Source organism: Lonchura striata, chromosome 12, assembly GCF_050655825.1.
Source record: "Lonchura striata isolate lonStrDom1 chromosome 12, ASM5065582v1, whole genome shotgun sequence".
In the NCBI taxonomy this organism is placed as follows: domain Eukaryota; kingdom Metazoa; phylum Chordata; class Aves; order Passeriformes; family Estrildidae; genus Lonchura; species Lonchura striata.
In genome coordinates, this window is record NC_140714.1 from 4,978,417 (window position 1) to 5,005,115 (window position 26,699).

At 41.7% G+C, this 26,699-nt stretch overlaps 2 protein-coding genes across 6 annotated transcripts; one reads left to right on the forward strand and one right to left on the reverse strand.

Moving 5' to 3' along the window:
• Positions 1-1,640: 1,640 nt before the first annotated feature.
• Positions 1,641-11,435, reverse strand: ARL6IP5 (ARF like GTPase 6 interacting protein 5). The gene is made up of 3 exons (XM_021550835.3): positions 11,242-11,435; positions 3,691-3,908; positions 1,641-3,380 (listed from the first exon to the last, which is right to left on the reverse strand). The coding sequence occupies exons 1-3, from the start codon at positions 11,415-11,417 to the stop codon at positions 3,208-3,210; spliced, it is 567 nt and encodes a 188-aa protein (XP_021406510.1). The 5' UTR covers positions 11,418-11,435; the 3' UTR covers positions 1,641-3,207.
• Positions 11,436-13,382: 1,947 nt separating this feature from the next.
• UBA3 (ubiquitin like modifier activating enzyme 3) lies at positions 13,383-26,243 on the forward strand. 5 transcript variants are annotated; one of them, XM_021550862.3, is made up of 18 exons: positions 13,383-13,435; positions 13,542-13,583; positions 16,448-16,568; positions 17,499-17,579; positions 19,156-19,238; positions 19,801-19,881; positions 20,467-20,510; positions 20,801-20,865; positions 21,666-21,821; positions 21,935-22,037; positions 22,500-22,613; positions 23,416-23,469; positions 23,887-23,923; positions 24,003-24,084; positions 24,577-24,677; positions 24,809-24,872; positions 24,975-25,029; positions 25,469-26,243. In XM_021550862.3, exons 3-18 carry the CDS (start codon positions 16,449-16,451, stop codon positions 25,555-25,557), a joined length of 1,329 nt encoding a protein of 442 aa, XP_021406537.2. In that variant the 5' UTR covers positions 13,383-13,435; positions 13,542-13,583; position 16,448; the 3' UTR covers positions 25,558-26,243. The 5 variants fall into 5 exon arrangements, with proteins under 5 accessions (XP_021406537.2, XP_021406521.2, XP_021406544.2 ...); XM_021550846.3 differs by having other exon boundaries at positions 13,383-13,424; XM_021550869.4 differs by having other exon boundaries at positions 13,383-13,414.
• The last annotated feature ends 456 nt before the right edge of the window (positions 26,244-26,699 follow it).

Here is a 26,699-nt window from a genome sequence, read left to right on the forward strand (position 1 = left end):
TTCATTCCCTGTGATTCACCACTCTCTTACTGCAATCCTTAATTACAGCCACCTTGGAGGACACTGAAATGCCATTTATTTTAGGTCTCTCTCCACACTTTTTGTGGCAGGAGGATGAGTCTCACCTCTTTTCCAGGGGTTTCAGAAACTCATAATTCCTCTTAGTATCATGTGTTAATAGCATGTCAAATCTTGCAGGGCTGGGTTTGAAGGGGTAAAACCTGTAGATACACAACTCAGTTTTTCCTTAATGTTTTTGTGATTTTTTTTTTCTCCTCTCTCTTTATGATCACATTAAGTTCTTCTGCTGTCTTTCTTGTAAAGCAGCTACAGGTAAGTCACACTTGTGAAATACATCCACAAGAGACCAATTGTTTTAGGGACTTTTTTTCTTTGTTTCTTAAAGCTGTAAGGCCCAGGGAAAGAACAAAGCTTTCCCTGTGTTAAAATGCACCTTCCTGTGGCTGCTTGATGCAAAGGCACAGCTTTGCAGCTCCTGGAAGGATTTCCTTCAGGTGAGTTAATCTCTGAGTGGTAACTCTTAGCAACCTTCCCCTGGCAGCTAAATCCCAGTCCCATCTTCCCGTGTTTATTTTAACAGTCCTGTAGTATCAGCAATGTTCAAGACCTCTTGAATCCAAGGTAACCTCTATTGTCACTTGTTTAAATTTTCATTTGTTCTTGTCCTTTTGGTACCTATCACCTGGTCTCTTTCCAATCTCCACCTTCCAAACTTGTAAAAGCTCTTTCTCAGCTCTGCTTCTGTTTGCAAATGTATTGCCCCAAACCTGGGAAAGCTGGTTTCTGTATTGCCCAAGAGAGAGCAAGTAGCTTTGAAGCATCATGTAACAAGGAAGTGACATAAAAAAAGAAAGTAATTTTCATTGCAGCCCTCTCTTTTTGTAAAGGAGAGGAGCAGGAATGGAAGAAACAGTACCTCCAACCAAGCCCTTGCACAGAGCACAGCAGTAAGTGACAAATGCACCAAGGAAAGCTCCTGGAGCATGCTGCTCTCCAGACTGGCTTCAAGGCCAGGCTGGTGCAGCTCAGACTGCAGCAGTTGGGCCAGGGAAGCACAAAGGAATATATAACATAGTGCTCTACAATCTCCAATTCAAGTTGCCAGGCACCAATTACTGCTACACTCAGAAGCTGCCAAACGTGAATTTCCAGGGTGGATAGAGCATGACCTGTGAAATTCTGCTCTGATCCACGTTCTCCCACCGAGCAGCCTCTCAGTGATCACAGGAGGAGGGAGGCACACAGAGATCACACCATTAGTTGGACTGCAGCAGAGCTGGTGCTAGTACTGCTCAAGGCACAGCTCTCAGTAATCCTGGAAGCAGAAATCCCTCTCAGGTAATTAACAAGAATTTGAAATCCCAGTTAAGCAGAGTTGAGTTATACAAGTGACCAAGGCTGCATGAAGAAATATCATAAGTATTCCACCTCTGTAGAGCAGCTGTTTAAGGATGCAAAAGCAAGGCTGGAACATTTTGGCTCAGAGATCCCTTGGGCCTCAACAAAGCTGACACAGAGCAGTCAGAGCCAGCAGCTCAATCCCCAGCACAGGCTTGTGGCACGAGCCACAGGGTGACAGCAGATCTCCCACCACCCCAACCACAGACACAGGCACAAGCTCGAGTTTCCAACCATTAGAATTTATTTTTCTTCATAACTGTGCAGTTTTTAAAATGCTACTGTAATGATGAAGTCATAGGCTACTATGTTGTTTAGGTGTGGAAACAGTTCTTGAAAAACAAAGACCATGCGCTACAAGTGAGGAACAGGCCATTGACTCTTCAGCTGGAATATACAGACATTTTTGATAAATACTGATCACCTTAACACTTAAATGGAATGACATGTTCAGAGTTCTACACAGTTCACTATGAAAACAGCATGGCAAGTTACATAAAAGCTTCAACTTCAAGGATCCTTGCTTTTTTGTTAAATTAATTACTTGGTTAGAAAAGAGAAATGAAAGAATATTTGAAATGGAGTCTCACCTGGACAACTTTCCCCCCCTGTTGTTGGTAAGCTCCTGTTAACAAGATGATTCCATCAGAGCTGGCAGTTAAATTGTGTATATATAAAAGAATCCCCCACACTGCTTTCAACATCAGGAGTTTTAACAGGCAAATATCTTCATGAATTTGGAATGGGTTTTCAAAAATTGTATCTTGACATTTATTGCTTTTACTTGTAAACCTGAAATTCAGTTTATTCCTTTGAGGAGTGTTGGAAGTACAGAGTCAACAGATGCATGTTTGACCTGTATCTTTGCATTCTGGGTGAGAAGAAAGAAAAAGATGACCCACGCTCAAGAACACACATACACCTCCATCTACAAACAGCCTGTGCAGACTAAAGCAGGTAAGTCCTAAAGTAGCAGTATTTAAAAACATCAACGGGGTAGAAACTCATCCAACCTATCAGCTCGTCCAGCCTATCTCTCTTTCTCCCATGCTTGGCCAGAGTTTAGCTGGTACATAAGGAAGTTTGGCTCTCCTACAGAGGGGAGCAGTTCTGTGGATGATTACTTGGAGAGCCTGACGGTAAATGTTACTGGGACTGGCAGCCAGTGCCATGTATATTCTTCATGCTTACAGCTATTTAGACTGTTTCAGGGCTGTGAGGTGAGGACAGGAACCCAGACTGGGTACAAGCACTGCAGAGTTTTACCACGTGCCAGTTAAGCTGGTAATGTGGCCTCTGTAATACAGAGCACTCAAGGGAGGGATTGGAGGATGCAAGAGATACCTGCTTGTGATACATTCCAGCTCATCTGAGCACCACCAGGCCCACACGTGCTACTCAGCACAACCTGGCTAAACTGCAGTATTTCAGAACTGAGATGAAAGGGATGTTGCTTTAATGGACCAATTTGCTACAAGACAGTTTGAGAGACTGCATTCCATAGGTTTCTACCTCTTTCTCCTCTACCCCAGAAGAAGAGACAAGCAAACATGGTTAAGTTAGTATGTATTTGTGTAAACACCAGAACATTTTGCTATACAATAGAAAAAAAGTTGCTGTTTGTATGTTCTTAGAGGAGCCCTGAAGACCTTGGAATACCTGTATCCTGCAACTATTAACCTGTACCACATGCATTTCCTGTTTTGTACATAAACTGAAAGCAAGCTTGAACAACAGTAAATAGCAACTACACTCCTGCAACAGGCAGAAATGCCACATTGCAGCTGCTTACTCCTTCACTTTAGATATGTAGTCAGCCAGTTTGTTGATACTATCCTCTTGCTGTTCTAGAGCATCCAGTATGAAGCCCATGGGGGTCTTCTTCAAGCCTATCCCCTCCATCTTGTTCTGCAGCTTGTTCTGTATGTTCCTGAGCCTCAGGGAAGCATGGACAAACATCACTGCACGACAAAAACACACTCATTAATTGTTCATGCCCAAGGAATGCATAGTTCTTGCAGCACATCCCAGCACCGTGACATCACTAGAAGATGATGATGTATCAATGACTGCTCAAGTAACCACAGGTACCCATTTAATAATAACATTAAAGATGGCTTGTGCTGCTTTTGTGTCCCCTCCCCCAGTTCTGCTTTGGGACCACTTAAACACAGATAGCAAAGTTAACAGCTGACTTAGACTCTGCAGACTTGGTGGAGAAAGCTCAAGTCACACACCTCTAGCCCCCCAGAGAAGAGAACAAATACTTACAGAGGAGAGGAAGCGTGATCCCAAACATGAACACCATGACATCTCCCAGGTAGGAGATCAAGAAGTAGCTAGACAGCATGATGGCCAGGACAAAAGTGGTTGGGTACTGCTTCTTCAGCTTGCGGAGTACATCCTTGTTGTGCGACATCCACACAAAGCCCAGGAAAACCAGCACCACCACAGTGCCACCAATGAGCATGTTCAGGGGACTCAGAAACCTGGAGAGAAGAGGAACAACAACCAAAGAGTTCAGTTTCAGAACCTTCATGACTTCTGTGTCCATAAAGGATCAGCCAGCTCAGTGGTAATGTTACTATTGTAAAAGAAGTTGCTGTTGTGAAGACCTTCACCAAGATCTTCAGCAGGAGCTAAACAAAGTAAAAAGTACAACTGAAGAAGAAACCCTTAGTGTTGAATTTGGATAATCTTTTTCTTCATGTTCCTCTGCAATCAACTCATTTGATATCACACCCAGAGTCAGCATATCCAGACAGCAGATGGAGACAACATTGACTGATCTTTTCCCTTCATGTGATCAAAACCAGGCTCAGGCTATGCCTTCAGATGAACTAGCTCTTCATGCTATCTTGTCTAGGTTTGCAAAATGGGAAAGGTAGAACACCGAGTAAAGGAAGTTACTTCACTACTTCTCATTTCTGAATAAACCTTCTCATTGGTTTACATTCAAACAAAAGAATTGTATGAACCTGCAAAAGGAGCTCACCACTGTTAGCACAACAGGTAGAAGCCCAGTCCCAAGCAAGCATGGAACTGGAGTATGTGATAAAGGTCTTACAGGAAGAAGAGCCAGGCCTGGCAAGAGAGTCACTGCTGAGGTTTGCGCTCTGTTATTGTTATCAGAGTATCCAAGCAAACCAAGCCATTGAGTGGATCAGCTCTGGACTATAAACAGCAAGTCCCTTTTTGGATGAAGGCAAGAATGTCACCTGCTCAAACCACTTTTTCAAGTATTCAGAGCTTGTTCAGATCAAGTGTTCAGCAATGACTTTGCTGAGCTTGTTTCTGTACCCAGAGTCCAGGCTCTAAGGTATTTCACTTAAATAGTATTAAGTTATGTGAATTCATGTGCATTCTGATTTTCTGGCTTTCACATGCACTGATCTGATTACACAGCAGCTGAAGCCCCTGGGCTATTACAACTATGGCAGCAGCATGACAGCGCCCCAATAACACCAGGTATGCTCAAGGTTTACTTTTGCAGACTTGGCAGCTCATCCTGCTGCTCCAAAGCTACCATGCCCAGTGACTCACCACTCCTCCCCACTGCCAAGGAGGATGTTATGGTTTGTGGTCTGTGCTTCACATCCGGCCCAGGCAGAAGAAATCTGCTGCTGGACTGGTACTGCCAACACTCTGCCTGCAGTGCTAAGGGAGCATTTCCCTGGAGCAGGAAGAACCCCCAGGAATTATTTCAGATCAAGGACTGGCTCTTGATTCTTCAAGTCAGTTGTGACAACAGGGGATAGGACAGCTGGACAGAAAAAAGATTAAAATTCAGAGTAGTTCTCCACCTGCTTCTGCTACTCATGCTGAAAAGCCAATCGGGCTTTTTGGAAGTGGTGACAAGCCAGACTTGCTTGTTGCATTTGAGTCACTCCCTGTAGCCAGCCAGATTATATTTAGCTCTGAATTGTCAATCTAAAGTTTCCAGGCTGGAAAAAGTGAACAGCATTGCTCTGGAAAGAAATCAGTTTCATCTGTGCTCCTTTGCAGCAGGAGGAGGGTGACTCATGACTGGACCACACTGGTGCCTGGGTTATATACGTACTACTGGACATATGAGATTCTTAAAATAGGATTCACCTCCGCACCTCAGCTGTCTTGGAGCAGAAATGGCCAAACGGACACAATTCACAGCAATCCTTTTCGTTGCTAAAAATCCAGGGACAAGATAATCCTGGAAGCAACAAAGATCTAGACAGAGCTCCACTCTACGCTTTCCATGTGCCTGGAAAATACTCTCAAAGCCTTATCATCCCTACAGTTCCTGTTACTCTTATTACAACTTCAGAAACTTGTGGTGAAGAACCATCCCTCCATATTTGTGAGGAAGAGACAAAGACTTCTCTGCTCTACATTTCTTTCTGGTATTACATAGGTTCTGTGTAACTGCCTGGCTGTAAGTGATATGAAGAGGGGTGAGGGGAGAATGCATTCAGAAGATCCCTCTTTTCTGAGGAAAATGATTTGAATCACATGTTTTCTGAAGTAGGCTGCATTCCAACGTGAACAAGGGAACAGTGAACAGAAGTATCAAGTGAAGGCATTCAGAGCCACATGAACACAGATGGGGATTGCAGTTGCCACTGAAAACCAGTATTCAAATTATCAGCCATGTGTCCATAGACTTCACTACTGGTGATCACAGTGCTGGATAGGGTGTCATATGCTAAAGCCACCCTTTACTGCTTGACTCGCCCACAGCATAATTTACAGCACTATCTAAGATTATCCTAGAAATTCATACATGGAAAATTCTACAACAATGGCAGTTTTAAGGAAGGCAGAACTCCATTATTCAGTTCCACTCAGATTTGTTGGAACGCTGCTCTCAATAACACAATAGCTAAAAACTAAAAAGGAAAAAACAGGGATATGTAATTTTAGAACAACAGAGACTGGGGAAAAAGAGAGCTGTGTAACAGGTCAAGAAGTCATCTTACTATTGAACCCACCAACACTGATATTGACCTTATTTATGCAGAGGTCAGAACACAACAGGAAAAATTTGTGCTCAGGGGAGGAGGCTGGAAGTCTTTCAGAGATGCAGAAGAAAGGTAAGTGACCAGCCATTAAGTATGTTACAAGATACTTTCTAAATATAATTCCCTTTAGCAGGGATTTATGAGACCTCAAATACCTAAAAATGTAATGCACAGAAGTACAAGCATGGCAAGGGTACAGTGACTTGAGTTTATACAGCTCAGAGGACTTAGGGTTGGATATAAAACCCACTAAATTCTCTGACCCTGGAAGCAGTGAGTGTGGCAGGCCTAACAGCATTTGGGGGTGCCAACAGCCCAGAGCACCCCAGCTGGTGTCCTTTGTTTTTTGTGGTGACAAGGTACAACCCTGGGATGCTGTGACCTCCAGTACAGCTGGGACAAGGAGACAAGGAAAAGCCATCACCCAGATTCAGTTTCCTGCTGTCCCTGTAGGCTTCCTTCAGCATCTACCTAGATACAAAGTAGAGACAGGGAAAACAAACACACGAAAAGAAACATCCTGGATGGCTGCAGGGATACGGGCATTGTCCTGTGCCAAGAGGGACCACGGGACACTTTGTATTGGTAGAAGCAGCCTCAGGAGAGCAGGGATGCTGGGGGTGCACTTGTGTGGGAAGAAGTACTGGCAGCTACCCCTGGCCAGCAGAAACAGATGAAGATGAAATACTTTCTTTTTTTAAACTAGATTCATATTTCTAGGCACTGCCCTACATGCATCACAAAACAGGACAGAATTCTCACACAGGAGCAGGAAAACACAAAAAGTTCTGCTTTCAGTGAGTTATCACCTCTTCTTGTCAGGTTGTTTCATACCTGCACAATTGTGCACAGCATTACAGCAGGAGAGGGGGAGGACACACAGCTGTAGCATAGGGAAAAAAGAGCTTGGCAAGGCACATTCCTTGTGTAAGGCAAGTAGCCTCTGGCAGCACAAGCCAGAAATAGGACAGGCTACATAAAAAGCAAAAGCAAGATAGCTCCATCCTCATATCATCTCCATTTTAGATGACTGTCTTGGGGTGATTATTCAGCAGTTGCTGTCACATCTGTTTCTTTCACATGTGACCAGGCAAGTTTGAACAAAGGCGCTGAGTAGGAGACTGGCAGTCATTGAGAACATTTTTTAAATTTAGAGCAGCTCAGTTAGGCTGAAATAAGCATGAAAATTCCTTCTTAGAAGGCTTTTTGCTCCACCATGGCCCAAGCAGTGAGCAGGTTAGAGCATTAAAATGTGCTCGTTTGTATTAATTTAAATAACTTGAAAGATAAAGTTCTGCCTCCTCTCTCCTCATAATTTGAGCTTATACAGCTGTAACTACAGGTAGCACATAAAAGTATAAATAGCACATTGTCTCAAGGGATAGTCCTCAGCATCCATTTAGCAATGCTTATGTACCTACTGTCGCTCACTTGCATGGCTTTGAGAACAGGAGACAGATTCCTGCCTGTAGAACTGCCAAACCTTTATGAAGTTATGCACCAATATTATCATGCAACATGATTTAAAATTACGCATGTTTTGCTCTCTCATTCTTAGTCTTTCATCAAGCATGAGAGAAACTGAACATTTTGCTGCCCTGGAGCCTTTGTTCCCACAAAGAGAATCCCTACAAGTACATCAGCTAAGGTAGTGATCTGGGGAAGAAACATAGAAAAAAAATATGACACAGTTGTTGACTGCTGGGGTTGTACAGATGAACAGTAGATGTTTTGAAGAAGTGGCAAAGGAAAGAGACATCAAACCTCAGGCTGCAAAGAGAATATTATTCCAAGACAGAATGAGCACTCTGATGCAGCATTCTGAAATTCAGCACGCCTTTTTAAAACTGTCAGATTTTGAAGCTAATTTTTAGCAAGTACACGGCAACAAAAGCCTAGATGAAATTACATGAATTTAAAGTAGTTAAGTTTGAACTACATGATAGAGAGGCCTTGTTGGAGTAGGTGGAAGAACAGACAAATTTCACTTATTAACCAAATTGACTGTTTGAGGGAAGTTGCAAGATGTGGGAGGCAATGAAGGCCTTGATTTTAATAAAAATTCATACAGGACTCACAATGACAGGGCCCTGGCCCAGGGTAAGAACAGGGAGTCCAGTTCCTCTATAACTAGGAGAAAGGGCAGAATTTTGTCAAGAGCTTGTCTTTTGCCAGCAGTCTACTGCAACAGAGTTGTAGGGGGGGAAAAAAGAAAAAGCAGACAAGTCCAGAGTACTTCTTAAAGGATTTGCAGAGAGGGAGTGTGGCTGCTACCACCAGCCTGTATTTGTGGAGTGGCACTAATTCACAAATTTTAGTTTCTTGTTCACTGATTTATTATTTTTTACCCAGTCCTGTAGGCTGAAAGTAAAATCTGCATTACTGCAAAACACAATTTACAGGTAACAGTAGCTACAGGAGGAGGCAAATAGAGGGAGAAAGGTAGGGACATAATGCAGAAAAGATGATTACAATTCCACTGTGCTCATGGCAAGGTTATTCCATACTTTGTGGAGAGAAGGTAAAAGGCTGGAGAAGTCAGCTTTGTTGTAGGAGGGGCAGCAAACTAAAGCTGTGGCACAAAGCACAAAGTATTTCCAGTATCAAGAAAGCTCTGGACTACAATTTCTGTGTCAACCCAGCTCAACCGCAGAAGTGCAACAGCTGAAAATATTATCTTTGCATTTCAAGTCTGTCTGTATAATTAGATGGCTTATGGGCAGGTAAAGTTGGTCACAGATTAAGACCACTTTATTAGTGGTTCCAACAATCCTGCCCTTAGGCCTGGACACAGCCCTGGAGTTCCTAAAAAGCCATGATTCATCATTTATCAGGGGTTCCCGACCATTACAGGATGAAGTGAAAGACAACTTAGTCATCAATTTAAATTTATCAGGAGAACTTTCTTTACCTTTCTTCCAAAGCCACAGTCTGGCCAATTGAAAAGTATTTTTATTAAAAGAAATGGATACTTTTTCTCTATTGAGGTATTATCCCATTTCCTTTAGAATTATTCTCCCATCTAATTTTACTTCCATGTCAGAAGAATCAGGTTCATCATATACCAAAGACTCTAAGACATGCAATAAAAAAATATGTGAGATAAAGATCCCACTTCAGGTCTTGTTCATCCATAAGTTTTCAACTCAGAGGGTTATCACTCAATATTAAGATATTATAATTTCAGCTCTGATATTAGTTTCCATCTTCTGTGGCTCTCTTCCTCCTCCACCTCCCACCTCAGCACATTAGTAGGAAATAAGTGGGAGACAAATCTCCCTTGATCTGAAGAAAAGCAATCAAGAGTTCCAAAGCAGGAATTTAGGAAGGTGAGTAAAAGCTGCTGCCATCCCTGTTTTACAGGGAGATACCCCGTTTGGAGATATCTAAATTATTTTCATTCTTTTCCCACCTTCTTGGGCAGAAGAGCTGTCCGCCTGCTTTCCAGGGACCCTGTGATTTACTTGTTCATTGAGAGCCAGCTACAACATGGTGCTGCTAATGAGGGTAATGAACACACAAATATAGAACAAAGTGGCAGAAGAACAGCAAGACCATAGAAGTCTCATTTTGCCAGCCTAGTAGTCTGTAAATATCACTGCAACATATTGCCACCAAAATACAAAATAAAAATGCCTATGCCACTCTACTGAACCTAAAACCATCATATGCATTAAGAAGAAAATGCAGGATTGAGCCTATCCTTCCACAGAGTACAGGTCAAAGTCTGCTGTGAGCCAGAGAATCTTTATCAACTTAGATGCTGGGTCAACAGCTTCAGAAGCCCTAACAGGATGCAGAATGCGTACCCCTCACAAAAAAAAAAAAAAAAATTATTTAGGGGAATCACTTTAAGCCTCTGCAACATAAGAGATAAGATGTACTTCAGCCAAAGCCACTCTGGCCTGGTAGCTGGGCAGTTCTCCAATTTAAGCATTTGTGCGTTACTTGTTGAGAAGAGTGGAGTATTTCAGTTTCCATATTAAAAGCTTAATCATCGTTTCTGCTGCATGTCTTGCTTAAGAGCTTTCTGACCAAAGATCCTAGAGCAGTACCTGAAATAGAGTCACATAGCCTTTAATTCAGAAGGTGATTATAAGGTTATTTCCTCATTCCCTTCAGGAATGCTGGGTGTGAAACAACATTGTACCAGCAGATGGTCCTGCCTCGAAGGTGTGAATCCTGCCCACCAGAACGAAATGATGGGGTACCTTATTTATTTTATAGCGATTTTTTTTGGTATGAGCTAGTTCAGAAATAAGAACGGCTTGCCCTGAACATTACTTTAGGACAGTTACAGAGAGCAGAATTTATCTATGCATTTTTTTTTAAATTCAAAGCTGAGCGTGCCTCAGCCTGAGCAGCCCCGCTGGGCAGGTTCAGGAGGAAGCACAGATCGCTGCGCAGGATGCGGCTCCGATTTCCGCGAGCAGCAACATCCCGCACCCCAAGCATCGCTGCCTTCCGCAGCCTCCGCCTCGGGCACAGGGCTGGAGGAGCAGCCCGTGGGAAAGGGAGACAACACACACGGAGTCCTCAGGCCGGTCACACCCCACCAACACATCACAAACCCGGCTGCTACCGCGGCTGTAAACCAGGCCTCTACATTTTTTAAACGACACCAGAGGTTTAAGGAGGGGCGGGATGGGGAAAGGGGAGTGGAGGAGGGTAAGGGGAAAAGAGGGGAAAAGGAGGAAGGGAAAAGGCAGCTCCCCCGCCCCCGTACTCTCACATCGGGTTCTTTCCCGTGGCACCCGCCCGGGGAGCGGGGCCACCCCAGCCGCAGCCCGGCCCTGCCGGCCGCACCGCGAGGCCGCGCACTGACCCCACGATGGAGACGAGCGCGGCGGCCACCATCAGGTAGTTGGTCTGGTAGTAGAGCAGGTTGCTGACCACGCGGTTGTTCCATTTCGAGATGTCCTTGAGGTCGGGCAGCGCGAAGCGATCCGAGCCGGGGAAGAAATCGTCCCAAGCCCGCAGCGGGGCCACCTGCACCTCCATGGCCGCCGCCGCCGCCGCGCAGGCTCGGGAGCGCCGGGCACCGCCCCGGGGCGGCTCCGGCACCGACAGCGACAGCGGTACCGGGGCGGCACCGACACCGACAGCGACAGCGGTACCGGGGCGGCACCGACACCGACAGCGGCCCCGCGCCGGTGCGGCCCCGCCGCTCCGCGCTGCCGAGCCCGCGAGCGAACGGGCAGCAGCACAAGCGACAGGCGTGTGTCACCGCCCAGGGCTGGCAGCTGGCAGGGGCTGCTGTCAATAATCGCTGTGCGTTCATTGTTCCTTCAGCGAGTGGTGATGCACGTTGAGCATTCACGTGGGCGAAGCCACTCGGCATCATCTGTGAAAGCAGGGATGAGTGGGGCGGGCACCACGAGGAGTGTCAGCCTCACCACTGCGGGGTGTCCCATGGCAGGGGGGCTCTGCTAGTGGGGTTTAGGATGTCTTCAGGCTGAATTTGCTGTCTTCACGCTGAATTTTCTCACCTTTTGCAAAGTAACTGATGCCGTCTGATAATTTCTACGATATAATTTGCCTAATGAAAAAAAGAACTTTGGATTTCAGGCATTGCGTTAATTACATCACCTAAATAAATATGCATTAGGAGGGCGGAGAATATGTAGTAAGTAGGCGTGTTCATGTAAATGTTACTATATAATAGATAAAACTTCTTACCCCTTGGGGTACTTGATTTTGGAAACTTCAGCCTGGCAGATTAAACCATGTCTCCTTTCTAAACCAGACTCTGTGTTTAGAGAGCTCCTAAAATAGGCAACAGGGTGACTGTGCCTTTGGATGGAAAGGTTGGTGCCTGCAGCTATGGTGTTTTGACCCCAGCAGTCTGTGTTGGAACATTTGTGTTTTCAGGCTTTCACACTTCAGCCACCATGGCTCGAGCACGGGCTGTTTGTGCATCACACAGCACCCAGGGTTTGCTGATACCGTGCCGAGCATCAAAATCCTTCTCCAAATGTAAGCAGGCTGGCACTTGAAGGAATCCTTGAAGGATTTACATCCCTGAAGTTTGGGAGTCCAAGACTTGAGCACAGGCCAAGTTAGTCCTCATCATCTTCCTGGCCTGCACTGTTCTGGTTTATGTGTGGTCCTTGGTTTATGTGGTTCTGGTTTATGTCCAGGCCCTGCCCAGGGAGTGTTAGTAAGACAAAAAGCCATTGTGGCAGGCAGCGACCAGCCTGAGCCTGATCACATTTGGGTTCCAGCTGTCCTGAAGGCTTTAAAGCACCATGATGTCTGCCCTTTGTCCCTGAGGATGCCCTCCATGGCTCCCAGGGAGTTCTGAGCCCGGAGGAGGCTGGAGCAGCTCTGCTACGAGGAAAGGCTGAGGGAATTGGGATGGCTCAGCCTGGGGAAGAGGAGGCTCTGCGGTGACCTAATTGTGGCCTCCCAGTACCTGAAGGAAGGCTGCAACAAAGATGGAGAGAGACTATTTACAAGGGCCTGGAGTGATAGGATAAAGGGGAAGGGCTTCAAACTGATGGACAGTAGGTTTAGATTAAATACTAGGAAGAAATGCTTCCCTGTGAGGGTGGTGAGGCACAGGTTGTCCAGAGAAACTGCTCAGATGCTTTTCCCATCCCTGGAAGTGTTCAAGGCCAGGTTGGACGGGGCTTGGAGCAACCTGGGGCAGTGGAAGGGGTGAAAGTGGATGGGCTTTGAGGTCCCTTTGAAGCGAAACCATCGCACTCTGTGGCCATCAGAGAGGCGGGCGCAGGGAGATCCCTCGGGTGCGGGCAGGCGGGCGGGAGGGAGCCTCTGTGTGAGGGAACGGGGGTGTCCCTGCCGAGTGTCCGTGCCTGTTGTCACCACTGTCGCCACTGTCGCCACTGTCGCCACTGTCGCCACTGTCGCCACTGTCGCCACTATCGCCACTGTCGCCACTATGGCCTCAGCCGCCTCAGGCGGCGCTGCCCGCGCCGCGCCCGGCGCCGCCCCTCGCGGGGCACTGTGGGAAGCAGAGGGAACTATGGCGGATGGTGAGGAACCGTAAGTGCCCTGTATGTGTGTGCTCGGCCGGCCCTGCCCCGCGCCCGCGGTCCCCTCTCCCTCCTCCCCGGTCTCTGTAGCGCGATACTGACCCTTCTTTTATTCTCTCTCTTTTAGGGAGAAGAAAAGAAGGAGGCTAGAGGAGCTGCTGGCGGATGGGTTAGTGCGGGGCTGCGGGCCAGCGGGGCAGGGGCAGCGCTTGCTGGGGCGGGGTGAGGTGAGGGCAGCCGCAGCCCCGCAGGAGCTGAGCGCGGGCAGGGAGGAGGGAGCCCCAGGAGAGCTGGCGTAGCTGGGGCAGGGCCCTTGAGCAGCCTGGGGGACAGGAGAGGAGAGGAAGCTCCCGGGGAGGCAGAGGAGCGAGGGGCTGGCCCGGAGCGGCGTGGGAGATGCGGGCTCGCAGCTTGGCATGGTGTGCTGAAGAGCTTGGTGACCAGAGGGGGGAAAGCTGCCTTGCCGTCAGGGACCTGGGAGGGCCTCTAGGCTAGAAGCAGGTGACTTAAGCTTTTGGCTGGAAATTTAAAAATTCAGACTGCAGAACGGTTGTCTCTGCACATTAAAACTCGTTAAAATCTAGCCTTAAAGGCAGTGAAAATGAATGTTGAGAAATCCTTAACGACATCTGCTTCATCCCTGAATTATTCCATTCCATGTGCTTGTGTCCCTCTACCCCAGGGTCAGCAGGCAGTGCATGTGTGTGGGGATGGGGCCACAGCATTCCCTGGGCATGTGGGATGGGAGGGGGTGCATGCCAAGTCCCCCAAAAGCATGGAGCTTTGCAGATGTGAAGGTGGCAGGGAAAAGTCTGAGCTTAAAGCAATATAAGGACTGTGGTGCTCTGATATTTCAAACAAAATTTAAAATGAAAATAACTCAATGAAATACATAAAAATGCTGTTGAACCCTTATACCTGGTCATGCTGTAACAGCACAAAAAGTGAAGATGGCAGGGAAAAGTCTGAGCTTAAAGCAATATAAGGACTGTGGTGCTCTGATATTTCAAGCAAAATTTAAAACGAAAATAACTCAATGAAATACATAAGAATATTGTTGAACTCTTATACCTGGTCATGCTGTAACAGCACAAAAAATAAACACTGGAGAAAACTGCCTGTGAAATAAAACATGAAATCTCAGGTTGAGTTATGGATGTTTTTCAGATCTCCACAATGTCCAACCATCTAAAAATCGAACTGTAGTCTAATTGCAAAAGTGAAATTAGATCTTAGCATTTTTATCAATTAGGAAGGAAAATACATATCTAAACAGAAATACACATTGAAACAGAAAAGGAATGCTGCTGCTTAGTAGCTGTTCATAGGGGCTATATAAAAGAATAAAAAATTTGTTCTTAATGTCACCAAACACTGCTTCAACACTAATTTCCAGAAACACTAAAAACTATAATATCCATAGAAGCAGTTTTTGTGATGTCTGCTGATCCATTTTATTTGCTTAAGTCAGTGCTTAATGCACCTCCTGAGATCTGGTGTACAGCAGATGAGGGGTTCTGCACAGAGGGTGCTGTGTTCATTTACACCATTTCCCATTATGTGAAATATGTGTATTTTCATATTATTGTGAAAACTAGAGGAGATATGAAAGTGCATCTGAGGTCAAAAGACCCTTATGAATTAAAGTAATTTTTGTAGGTCTTATTTAACTGCTCATGTAGTGAATAACTTCCCTCAGCTATTAATGAGGAGAGTTCAGTCTGCAATCAAATTATCATAGAATCCTAGAATGGTTTGAGTTGGAAGGGACCTTAAAGATCATCTCATTCCAACCCGCTGCCATAGGCAGAGACATCACAGGTGAATTATGATTTATTTATTCCTGCAGTTTAGGGAAGTTTTTCCCTATTACTGAAAATCTTTTCCAAAATCTGTTGCCTGTAAGTTCAGTTACTATTGGCACACTGTGTTGTCCAAGTTCTGAATTCTGTGAAGATAAAGGAACTCACTCCAGATGTTTTCACCACATTTACCTTTGATTTTGAGATGAGTTACAAGGAAGTTATAATAAATTCTAAACATTATCCAAGAATTATTAGACAAGTGCTTTTCATAGTGCTTCATAGGAGAAAGCAGGTAACACTTTATCAGTGGTGACACATCCTTTGCTACTCAGGATTGAATCCTTTATATTAATGTAGAACATAATCATATTTATTGAGTGGAACTCCTGTTTATTTAATAAGGAAGTAGATGTTAATCTTACAGTAGAAAATTACTTGAGAGCTGATTTTGAACTATTCCTGTAAGTCTCTTGAAAATTTAAGTCTATACTTATGTACTATTAAAAGTGACCTGCAAAATGAGAAAAGGGTAGTGGAGTATTTTATGTAAAATTCTGCCTTGAAAATTTAAAGGAAGATAGCTGCAAACATTCATTTTTTTTTTTTCAATTGAGACTGTTACTGCAGACAGGCTTGAACATGCCTGAAAAATGGGACAGTTCCAATTCCCTGGTACCACTTGAGGGTGAAGAACATTCTTGATTCATGTATTTTAAAAATATTTGTTTAAATAAACTACCCTGAAGATTGAGAGGATGATATTGGGGCATGTTACTGTAATTTATTCAGAGCCTCACAATTGCAGTTACAGACTGATAAGTCTATCAAAAAAAGATACAAGACTTGAGTGATGAAAAAATGATCACCCTCAAAATCTAAAGGAACAAGCTCTTTTTCAGTGTCCTCTTCAAATTTGAGGGAAATAAAAGTAATAAGAATAGGCCCTTTTTAAACTGCAGGTCAACTTTTACTAGTAACTGTTAAAGCAGTGGGTTTATTGAAAGGCCTGGGTTTTTTTTTCCCCTCTGTGCATATTTATATTATTGCTTTCTAGTTTCACAAATAAAACCCACTCATGCAAATGCTCATGTGCATTACTTAGAGGCATAAAGAATATGCAGGTGCATTTGTACAAATGATCAATAATTTAGGTGTTCTTTGCATAGAAAGTTGGAGGTGTGGCTTTTCCTGTCTGATTTTGCAGCTGAATTTACTGTGTTCTGTGCAGAATGGCTGTTGATGGTGGGTGTGGGGACTCTGGAGACTGGGAAGGTCGCTGGAACCATGTAAAGAAGTTCCTCGAGCGATCTGGACCATTCACACATCCCGATTTCGAGCCAGGCACTCAAGTGAGAAAGACTTAATTTCAATCAAATATCTGTAGAGTGTGTTGCAAATTAATGTAAACAGGTTCATTAATTGACCACCAGCAATGTGTGAGTATTGAAGCTGCATGAAAAGCTTGTGTTTTAATCAATTGAACACTATGGTCCTAAAAGAACATATTGTGTTATTTTTTTAAGTTTGTATTTTTAAGTTGTACGCTGTCTACTTCAAGCTTGCTGTCATCATATATAAATATATAGCAACGTATGAATTATGCTGGTTTTGAGTTTCACATGAAAAATAGAAGCAATTAAATCTCCATTTTTAAGTATTTTGATAGTGAAGAATTTATTTTACTTAGAGAAGAAATTAGTGTTAATATGAATACTTTGAGAACTGGGTAATGTGTAGTAGGGTAGACTATTTTAATTATTTATTCTAATTTTCTTCTTGTGTTGTACATTTTGTTTCAGAGCTTGTGGTTGAAAGTATTTTCCTGTTACCTTTTTAATGCACTGTTCCATTATTTACTAGTTGGAGACTGGGGTGAAATAGAACACTTCACAGAAAGCAGTTATATACTTAATATTTTCAATTCTTTCTATTCAGCAATCTTGTCTATCTGTTTAGATTTACTTTGTGTTATATATCAGTGAAATATCTGAAGAAGGAAAGCATTGTAATAATAAGAGTAGACCTTGCTTTTTTCATGGTCAAAAGTAATATGAAAGTAATATTCTGATATCAGCAAAGGTCTTGATTCTCTCTAAGTGGGGATATAGGAACTGCATGAAATCGACAACTGATTAAAATCCAATATGTAATTACTCCTGCAAATGCAAAGTTGCTTTATCTGTAACTCACTAGGCACTGAAAATTTGTGGTAACGTGTTTGTAAGGGTTATGAAGTAAAGCACAAATTGTATTAATTTTTGATTTTATGTCTTTTGCAGGCCCTTGATTTTTTGTTAAGCACATGTAAAGTGCTAGTTATTGGAGCAGGAGGATTAGGATGTGAACTCCTGAAAAACCTGGTAATTACTGTGTTTTAACCCTTTTCTTCTTAGAATCTGCTCTGTTTCTTTTTCTTATTTTTTTTCCTTGACAAAACTGTCTTTTTCAATTGACTGATTTTGCAGTTTTGATTGTATATAGCCACTAGAATTTTAAGTTCTAAACAACATGTGTAAAATACATGTTGATACAGACAATAAAGATGAAGGATGCATTTGAAAGGTGGTATTTTCCTGTGTTGCATGTTACTTTCTCAGCTGTCTCAAAGTTTGTCTTGAGGTACAAAAGGCTGCTTTGTATGAAGAGTAGCCAAAATCCATGTGCAGCCTTATATCCAGTCTGATATTGCTGATTTTCCCTAATTGCCAGATCTAGGGAAGTGTAGTCAACTAAGGACAAATCATGATCATAATGGCACAAGGAAGTGTTGTTTGGAATGAAAAGTTTAATTACCCTTTTACTGTGGTTTTTATCCTCACAAGCACTCATATTTATCTCAGTGTATCAGAGTTATGATCCCATTTGAGTTTGGTAGTTTGGACTATTACTTTACTTCCCCATGTTTCTGTTTAAGGACAAGGATTTCTGTGCATCCCTTATTATGCATGAGATAGCTTTGTTTGTTCAGAAAATGTAAAGGGAAAAGTGTCAAAGTCTTTACATATAAAAAGGTGAAGCCTTAAAGGAAAATTTAAGTCATATTTTGTATATAACTTAGATTTTTTAGATACACTTCAGAACATGACAACTCATTTATTTTCTCTAAATCCCATGTTTTACAGCATATATTTCCCTTTAACTGCAGTGCACATTTTTTTCTTATTGTGACATGTTTGTATGTGACTGATGTCACTACTTCACCAGATCAGACCCACAATACAGTTTGAAGGCAGTTTTACTGTAAAGTTATTTGCCAGATGTGGTGATGGCCTGCATGCAAATGGAGATGAGGCAGAGCTTCTGTCAGAGGTTCAGTGTATTTTTGGATAGGGAGGTGATTTTTGTGTTTGCCATCTGCTTCAGCACTGAATGCCATGAGGAATGCTGCTTTGTTTTGAACTGTGGTATCTGGGTCAATATGCCAGACACATTTATGACATTAATGTGAAAATGGTTAATGTCCCAAACCTTAACAGGAATTTTTTAAAAGCCTTTTAAAGGAATTAAACTTTTTTTCCCCATTCCTGCCAAGCGTGGAAGTGTTTTTTGGTATTTGTTTAAATTCTGTACTTTCTTCTCCCAATGGACCCTTTTGATTTACTCCAGCCATGAAGGAATACTGCAGTTTCCCCTTATAGATCAGCCTACTGTTGGCTTCCCTGTGTTAGCATCAGGTAGGCCAAAGCAATATTGCCTTCAGGAGACCATTGTCTTTGACCGTTGGAATGTTATTAATTCCATCTGTCTGAATACCAGCATTAGCAGCCCAACAAAACCCCTCTGAACAAAGAATGACCATGAACCTGTCTGCACAGGCAATGAGGAGCAAATACATTTGTTCCTCCAAAGGTTGCTGTTTTGGCATGTGGAGTAAATTCTGGAGCTTTGTGAGCATTTAATTTCCTGGTAAATGAAGCTGACCTTCTCTTTTCCCAGGCACTGTCTGGCTTCAGACAGATCCATGTTATTGACATGGATACTATAGATGTTTCTAACCTTAATCGACAATTTTTGTTTCGGTGAGTGATATTTTATAATTTCACAGTTTAACTTCTGATTTTTTAAAAAGAATGTACCTAAATAACACATGTTAACATATTCATTATTTTGGTTGGACAAGAGGTCTTTAAAGATTACTGGACCTTCATGTCACAGTAGTACTCAGAATTAACTAAAAATTGCGTATGATTTCTTCTTATTTTGGGCTTTGTGGCATGAAGAAAATCAGCCTATGTCCCTTGCCATTCCAGTACAGCTGATGACTATTGGAAAAGGTGACACCAAGGAATGAATAAATGCACACACATAGAGATCTCAGATTTTCTGGTACCTTTTTCATCCAAGTACAGTGAACAATCATTGGATGTTTTTGGTGCTGATGACCATAGTTAATTAGTTCTGAGACTCTCACATCTTTACAGGGATCATGGAATGGTTTGGCTTAGACGCCTTAATATTATCCAATTAAATAAATTGTCCTAAAGTAACAATTAGTCACTTAATTTGATATTGTGATGCGTAGAGATTGGAAAGACAAATCTGCTAACATGAAGCTTTTGGAATTGCTTGGGTTTTTCCCAGAGCGAAGGATGTGGGGCGACCAAAAGCAGAAGTTGCAGCAGAATTCCTGAACAGTCGCATTCCCGACTGTGCTGTGGTACCGTATCCTTTCACAGAGAGGCCTGAAGGCTTCAGTATCCTAGAAAGTTCTGTGGGTGGGAAGAGTATCCAAAGTATTTTGCTGCCATCCTGTTTCTCATACAATGAAGAACACATTCCTTCAGCTGGTGATTTGGGAATTCTTTCTCTGTGCCATTAACATGCAGGGAATTTGCATGGGAAAAGCTTAGAAATGATTTTGTATTTTTCCACTGAGTTATTTTATTCAGGTGCAATATTGTAATTTTCACTGAGATACTGGAATTATTCACCAGAGAGTTTTGAGTAAGCACTGGTAGGAGGCATTAGTTGACAAACATAGAGCAGCACTTACTGATAAAGGACTTTGTGAGAGCACATATTTTGAGCTTCCTCAATATTTCACCTGCTGAACTTTGCTGCCCTTTATTAGTTTTGTGAGATGTTACAGCTTTAGCTGTGGGAATTTAATCTCAGATAACCTAGTTTTTTTAGAAGGTGTTATATAGAATTACAGTAATAAATTAGATAATATTTTGGCTTTAGGTTAGCAAATAGAAAACAGTAAACTTAACTGAAAATATATTCCTTTACTGGATTTGCATTCAGATATTTTAAAAAGATTCAAGACATGGATGAAAGCTTCTATCGACGTAAGTGGAATTTGTGTTCCTGACAAACACCCACAGGTGTTTTAGGGGAGCCTTGCAGATGTTGCTGCTCACTGCTTTTCCTGGTAGTTTGCTTGCTAATTATTTTAGTCTTCCACAATATACTGGAAGTAGAAGTTACACGTAGACAAAATTTAAATACAACTGTGATACAGGTAGTCTAGGGGAGATAGCTGAGCTACTGTCACTGTCCCTGTTATGGACAGAAAACTTTGCTTGTCTTAGTATGTCTGCATTACTATAGATTTTGAATAATGTTTTTTTCTCCCTAGAGTTTCATATTATTGTTTGTGGACTGGACTCTATAATTGCAAGAAGATGGATCAATGGCATGCTGGTAAAGTTATCAGTCTTCTTAATGCCTGATAATTGCTTGAGTTTAGATGGCTAAAATTAAACATACTTGCCTAAAATGTGTCATGAAAATGAATGAGGGCTGTTGAAACTCACAGCTTTCTGTATACCTGTTTCTGTTTTCTTTCTGTGAGCAGGATGAAATTCCCTTTTCTTGAGAAGTCTTAGCCAACATCTGTGCAGTGCCCTGCAAGGATAATTTCATAGTTAGGTTACATGCTTGGGGCCTTCTGCAGTCAGCTTTTGAAAATCAAGAATGAAAGCTCCAGAGCTGTTCTGGATGCTCCCATTGTGAATTTTTTCTTCATTACCCAAGCAGTCTTTATTATGCTGCAACTTGTAAATCCATTATTTGGAGCTCCACTGTTATAGAATTCAGTGACCAGAAAGGTGGTAATTTTGTCATTGTTAATTTTTAAAACAATGATCTGGAGTATCTACCTATATTAAAATAGAAAAAGACAAAAGCAAAACAACAAATCAAACCTTAAACCAACCAACCATTTGTTCTAATGAACTATAAGAACATATATAGCAAATAATAGCATTTATCAGGGGAGTAAGGGGAGGAGGTAGAGGCTGAAGGTGGTTGATAAAGTCTTGTGCACTGACAAATAAGTTCTGTTTTATATACCTTTATATACCTTTAAAATAAACTTCATTAAGCACTCAGTAGTTGGGTGTACCTTTAAGAATAAAATTTTAGGATTTTTTTTCTGCCTGTAACTTGTTTAGAAGCCCAAACCAAACGAAAACCAACCCCCCACCCCTTTTATTTGTTAGATGTCATTTTTGCATTATGAAAATGGTGTCCTGGATCCAAGTTCCATCATACCTCTGATAGATGGAGGAACAGAAGGTTTCAAAGGAAATGTCCGTGTGATTATTCCTGGCATGACAGCGTGTGTTGAATGCACACTTGCACTTTACCCACCACAGGTAATTCAGCCAGTGAAATTGACACTTTTTTATATTCTTCTGCTTTGCTGGTTTCTTAGTGCTACACCTAATGTATCATGATTTCTTCTGGTTTTCATCCCCTGCCCAACCAGGTCAATTTTCCCATGTGCACCATTGCATCCATGCCCAGACTGCCAGAGCATTGCATTGAGTATGTCAGGATATTGCAGTGGCCAAAGGAACAGCCTTTTGGAGGTAATTAATGTATTGTACTGGTGCTAAATGAACATTTCTCCTTTTAACTAACTTGAGTTGGGTATATACTTTTACTAAAACAAACCTGCCTTTAGCCTTGTGTGGTTCATTGTCATATTGAATCCAAGCCTCCTCTGAGCTGGAGATGGATTTTCTCTTCTTGAACTCACTCTTCAGTTCCATATTTGCTCGTGTTTCTCACCCTGTACAGTGTCTTTCCTGAATTAAAATGTAACCTGTAACACCTCTGTAAATTGTGCAGTGATTATAGTTTGTGTATAGGGTGTGTTAAAACTAAAGATGTTTTTAAAAGTAGTACTTTGATTATTTAAAATGTCAAGTTTCAATAGCTTCATGGGGTATTCATTTTCAATTAAAACAGGGATTTTTTTAGAAGCAAAGAATGCTCTGTTTCTGAAGAATTATTATAATTGCAATTTACCTGTAAATTCTTTACTGTAGAAGGTATTGCATTGGATGGAGATGACCCTGAACATATACAGTGGATTTACCAGAAATCTTTAGAAAGAGCATCACAATTTAATATTAAAGGTGTTACGTACAGACTCACCCAAGGTAAGGGGATGGCATCTCACCAAGTTGTGGCATTTGCACCTAGGCTGGATTGGCATTCTATGTATTTGTTATGACTAAGCTGGCAGCTGTGCTGAGATAGTTCTCCTCACCCTTAAAACAGAAACAAGCAGCTTGTTTCCTGTGCCAGCACAAATATTTTTATGACAAATCAGTTGTTTGGGGCACTCATGATGAATCAGAGGAACTTATCTGGGATAAAACTGAACATTCTTTTTGCTGTTTTATTTTTAACTTGAAGCAGCTCCACAGTTTACATTACATGGTGGCCACTCTTGCTGGGTCAAAGAGTAGAAATAAAAGGACTTGATTGTCTTTTTTAGCAACATTTTGTGCCAGTTCAGGCTGATTAAGTCTATAGCATCTGTTCCTCTCTGCTGTCCCTGCCCCTGTTCACATGCAAGTGCAGTATGCTGACACTCATTTAATCAGCATTTCAAACACTAACTAAATAGAAAACTCAGCTATCTTTGTGCATTTCCCCAGTTAAACTGGAATAGAACAGAGGTTTAATTTCTGGTGCTAAACACAGAATACTTGCTTTCAAAGTTTGTTCAGTAGTTCTCTTTGTTAGTTACCTGCTTTTTTTCAATGTGCCTGATGCATTCCTAAAATCAAAAAGTGCCCAAGTACTGCAGTAGCATGCCATTATACCTGTTTGTTACAGAAATTCCTGGACACTTTAAAGTACCTTTGGACCCACCCTTTGAAATTATTCTGTCTAAAAGTAGTGTCTCATTAGAGTTTCTAAGAAAACCCAGAGCTGTATGTTTTGTTTTTGCAGGGGTAGTTAAACGAATTATTCCAGCAGTAGCTTCTACAAATGCAGTAATTGCAGGTATGCTGAAAGAACTCATTTCTCTTTTGCTTTACTGACTTGAGAGTTTTGTGGGACAACAATTTGGAATTGAGAACTTGGAGAGGATAATAGTAGTTTTTAAATGTGTCTGGTTTATTCTTACAGTCTTATTTCTGTTTTCCATAGAGAAACTGCATGTGACTGAATAAATGTTATGACTGGGAGAGAGTAAAAGCATTTAAGACTGGGGAGAAAAATTGAAAAACAGAGTACATAGGCTTGACATAGTCTCAGATTAGTGCCAAATCTGGGGTGTTAATGCACAGAACTACCAGCTGCCTTCAGATGTTTATTTTTCTCTTTATAGTTTGTTATAGTTGATTGGTTTTGTCACTTTTTGTACAACTGTGTGATATCTGCTAGAGATAGGTGAAATGTTTTTTTTTCTCATTCCAGCTGTTTGCGCCACAGAAGTTTTTAAAATAGCCACAAGGTATTTAATTTCTTATTAATAACAGACATGATTTCCAGCAGAATGCCATGTATCAACACTGACATATTTGTCATTACAGTGCATACGTTCCTCTTAACAACTATTTGGTGTTCAATGATGTGGATGGATTATATACATACAGTTTTGAAGCTGAAAGAAAGGTTGGTGCAATTAAAGGCTTGAAGGGTTGTTCCCTTGATTTGTATTTATGCACTTTGTGTGACCTCAGTATTGAATCAATTGGCCCCTAGCACTGAATAATAATATTTCTGAATTTTTAAAAGTGGAAACTACAGTGTTACTTGTCTGCTATTTCTGCAGAGCAGAACTACAAAATAAGATTCTCAAACCTAAGACATGTCATGGGCAGATCTTCTCTAAAAGAGGTTATGGTAAAAATTGATCTGAAAGTTTGTAGTATTGGATTTTATGTCAGATTAAATTTGTCATTCATAAATACTTAGGTGCTGTTGGGAGCCAATCAGTGACAGACTTCAGAAGGAAATTGGTTTTGTCATTAATATTTGCAAGTATTAATATTTCTAGAGCTAAAATTTCAAAAAACCACAACACAAACATTTTTGAGACTTTACTAGCAGCATTTCCAAAATCATCTTTAACATAATGTGTATTCTTGTGCTGTTTTGTGGTAGGAGAACTGTCCAGCCTGCAGCCAGCTTCCACAAAACATAGAGATTTCCCCATCAGCTAAATTGCAGGAGATCCTGGATTACTTAACAAATAATGCTTCATTGTAAGTTGCAGACATTCTGAGTTTGTTGGTTTATTACTTATAAAAGGTAATTTTAAAATGTATTTTAACCTGATTGCCTGGTTTTGTTTTGTTTGTTTTGTTCTGTTTGTTTTTAAATGTTTCATATATAGGCAGATGAAATCTCCTGCAATCACAGCAACTATGTATGGGGGAAATAAAACACTTTATTTACAGGTAATCTGAACATACATAATTGACTTTAATATTCTAAATTTACTTAAATGTACTGAATCTGAAAAAAAAAATGGCCTTTTTTTTTTTTTTTTTTAATTGCAGACAGTAGCTTCAATTGAAGAACGAACAAGGCCAAATCTTTCCAAGACACTAAAAGGTATGGAGCTGTCAGGTGTTGATTATCAAGTTAGAGAAAGTCAGTTTCACCCCTCTGTCTGGATATTTAGCTTTATCTTGCATTATGCAGTAGAATTTGCTTCATTGACATTTTAGATTCAATACACATACAATTTTATTTTGTCATTTCTCAGGTATATCAATTGTTTAAAGGTGAAGTGCAGGCAGATGCACAGAACATTGTAACAAAGCATCCAAATAACTAAATTACTCACTCTCCAGTAGAGTTTTATATCTATTTCTCAACAAGGTCTGTTTCCTGGTTAAATTAGATTAATATTAACTTAGCCAGTGAGCTGTTTGCAGCTTTATTTAATGACATTTATGGTTTGTGGGGATAGCATTTCTAATATTTTTTGGGCTTCTTGAAAAGGCAAATCACATGGGATTAATTAATTAAGGTTTTCTTTCTGTTTCAGAACTGGGGCTTGTGGATGGCCAGGAACTTGCAGTTGCTGATGTTACTACACCACAGACTATGTTGTTCAAACTTCACTTTACCACTTAATTTATTCATAAGTAAAGTGCAAATACAGCAAGAGAAATCTGTGCCCACCTTATAAAATAAAACATACTCTGTGGGTGTTGAGGCAGCCTGAAATGTTCCTGTTAGTGCCAGCATGGTTGAAGGTTAGGAAATCTAAATGAATCACCATATTTCAGAATTGTATGTAGAAGCCAATATTTGGTGGATTATATTTGTATAAATGCTTATTCATGTACAGACCTCTGATGTATAGAAATACACTTTTCCTGGGTTTTGTTGTCAAAATGTTCATGCTAATGTACTTTGAAACACATGGAACTTTAAGGTGGCCAAAAGTCTTGTTTTCGACATGTGTGCACACATAGATGCAAAGAAAAGATGTTTTTAAAAGGATGGACAACAATCTGGTTTTAAATTGTAGCACTCCTGAGACTTACTGAGTCACCTTAAACCAAAGGAGGCAATAGATTAAAATGAGGATTTCCCTCTTATTTGGTATTGATTTGATCAATTTTATGGAAGGTGTTAAATATGGAAGAGATGGCTTTGCTTCAAGAAGCACAGAAGGAAAAAATGATCAACTGTACATGAAAATACAGATGTGTCTCCTCACTGTCCCCAAGCAGCCGCCGTGCACAGCATTGCAAAATTATGTTCAAATATCATTGGTGCTGTTAAGGTATTTATTAATAAAAAAATCAGAAAGACTCCTGAGTTTGTGGCTTTTCTGTGGACATTCAAGAGAATTTATAACTTTGATTAAAAAATCTGGGGCATCATTTGGCGGCTTTAGTCAGAGGCTTAAGGAGTGCCAGTGAATTCTAGTCTGATGTATTAGCTGTGTTTGAAGTTTATAATTTTTTAATTGTGAGATGCATAGTTTAAAAGGATGAGGAGCAAGGGGAAATACGGGGATAAGACAAGGTACAAACTGGAAAAGGAGAAATTGAAACTAGATACTCAGAAATTCTTTCTGGTGAGGGGCTGGCACAGGTTGCCCAGAGAAGCTGTGGCTGCCCCTGGATCCCTGGAAGCGCTCCCGGCCGGGTCAGCCGGGGCTGGGCGCAGAAGCTGTGCGTGCCCATGGCAGGGCGCGGCACCGGCGGTTGCTGAGTCCGTCCGGCCCCGAGCCGGAGCGCTCCGCGGGCGGGCGCGGCGCCGTC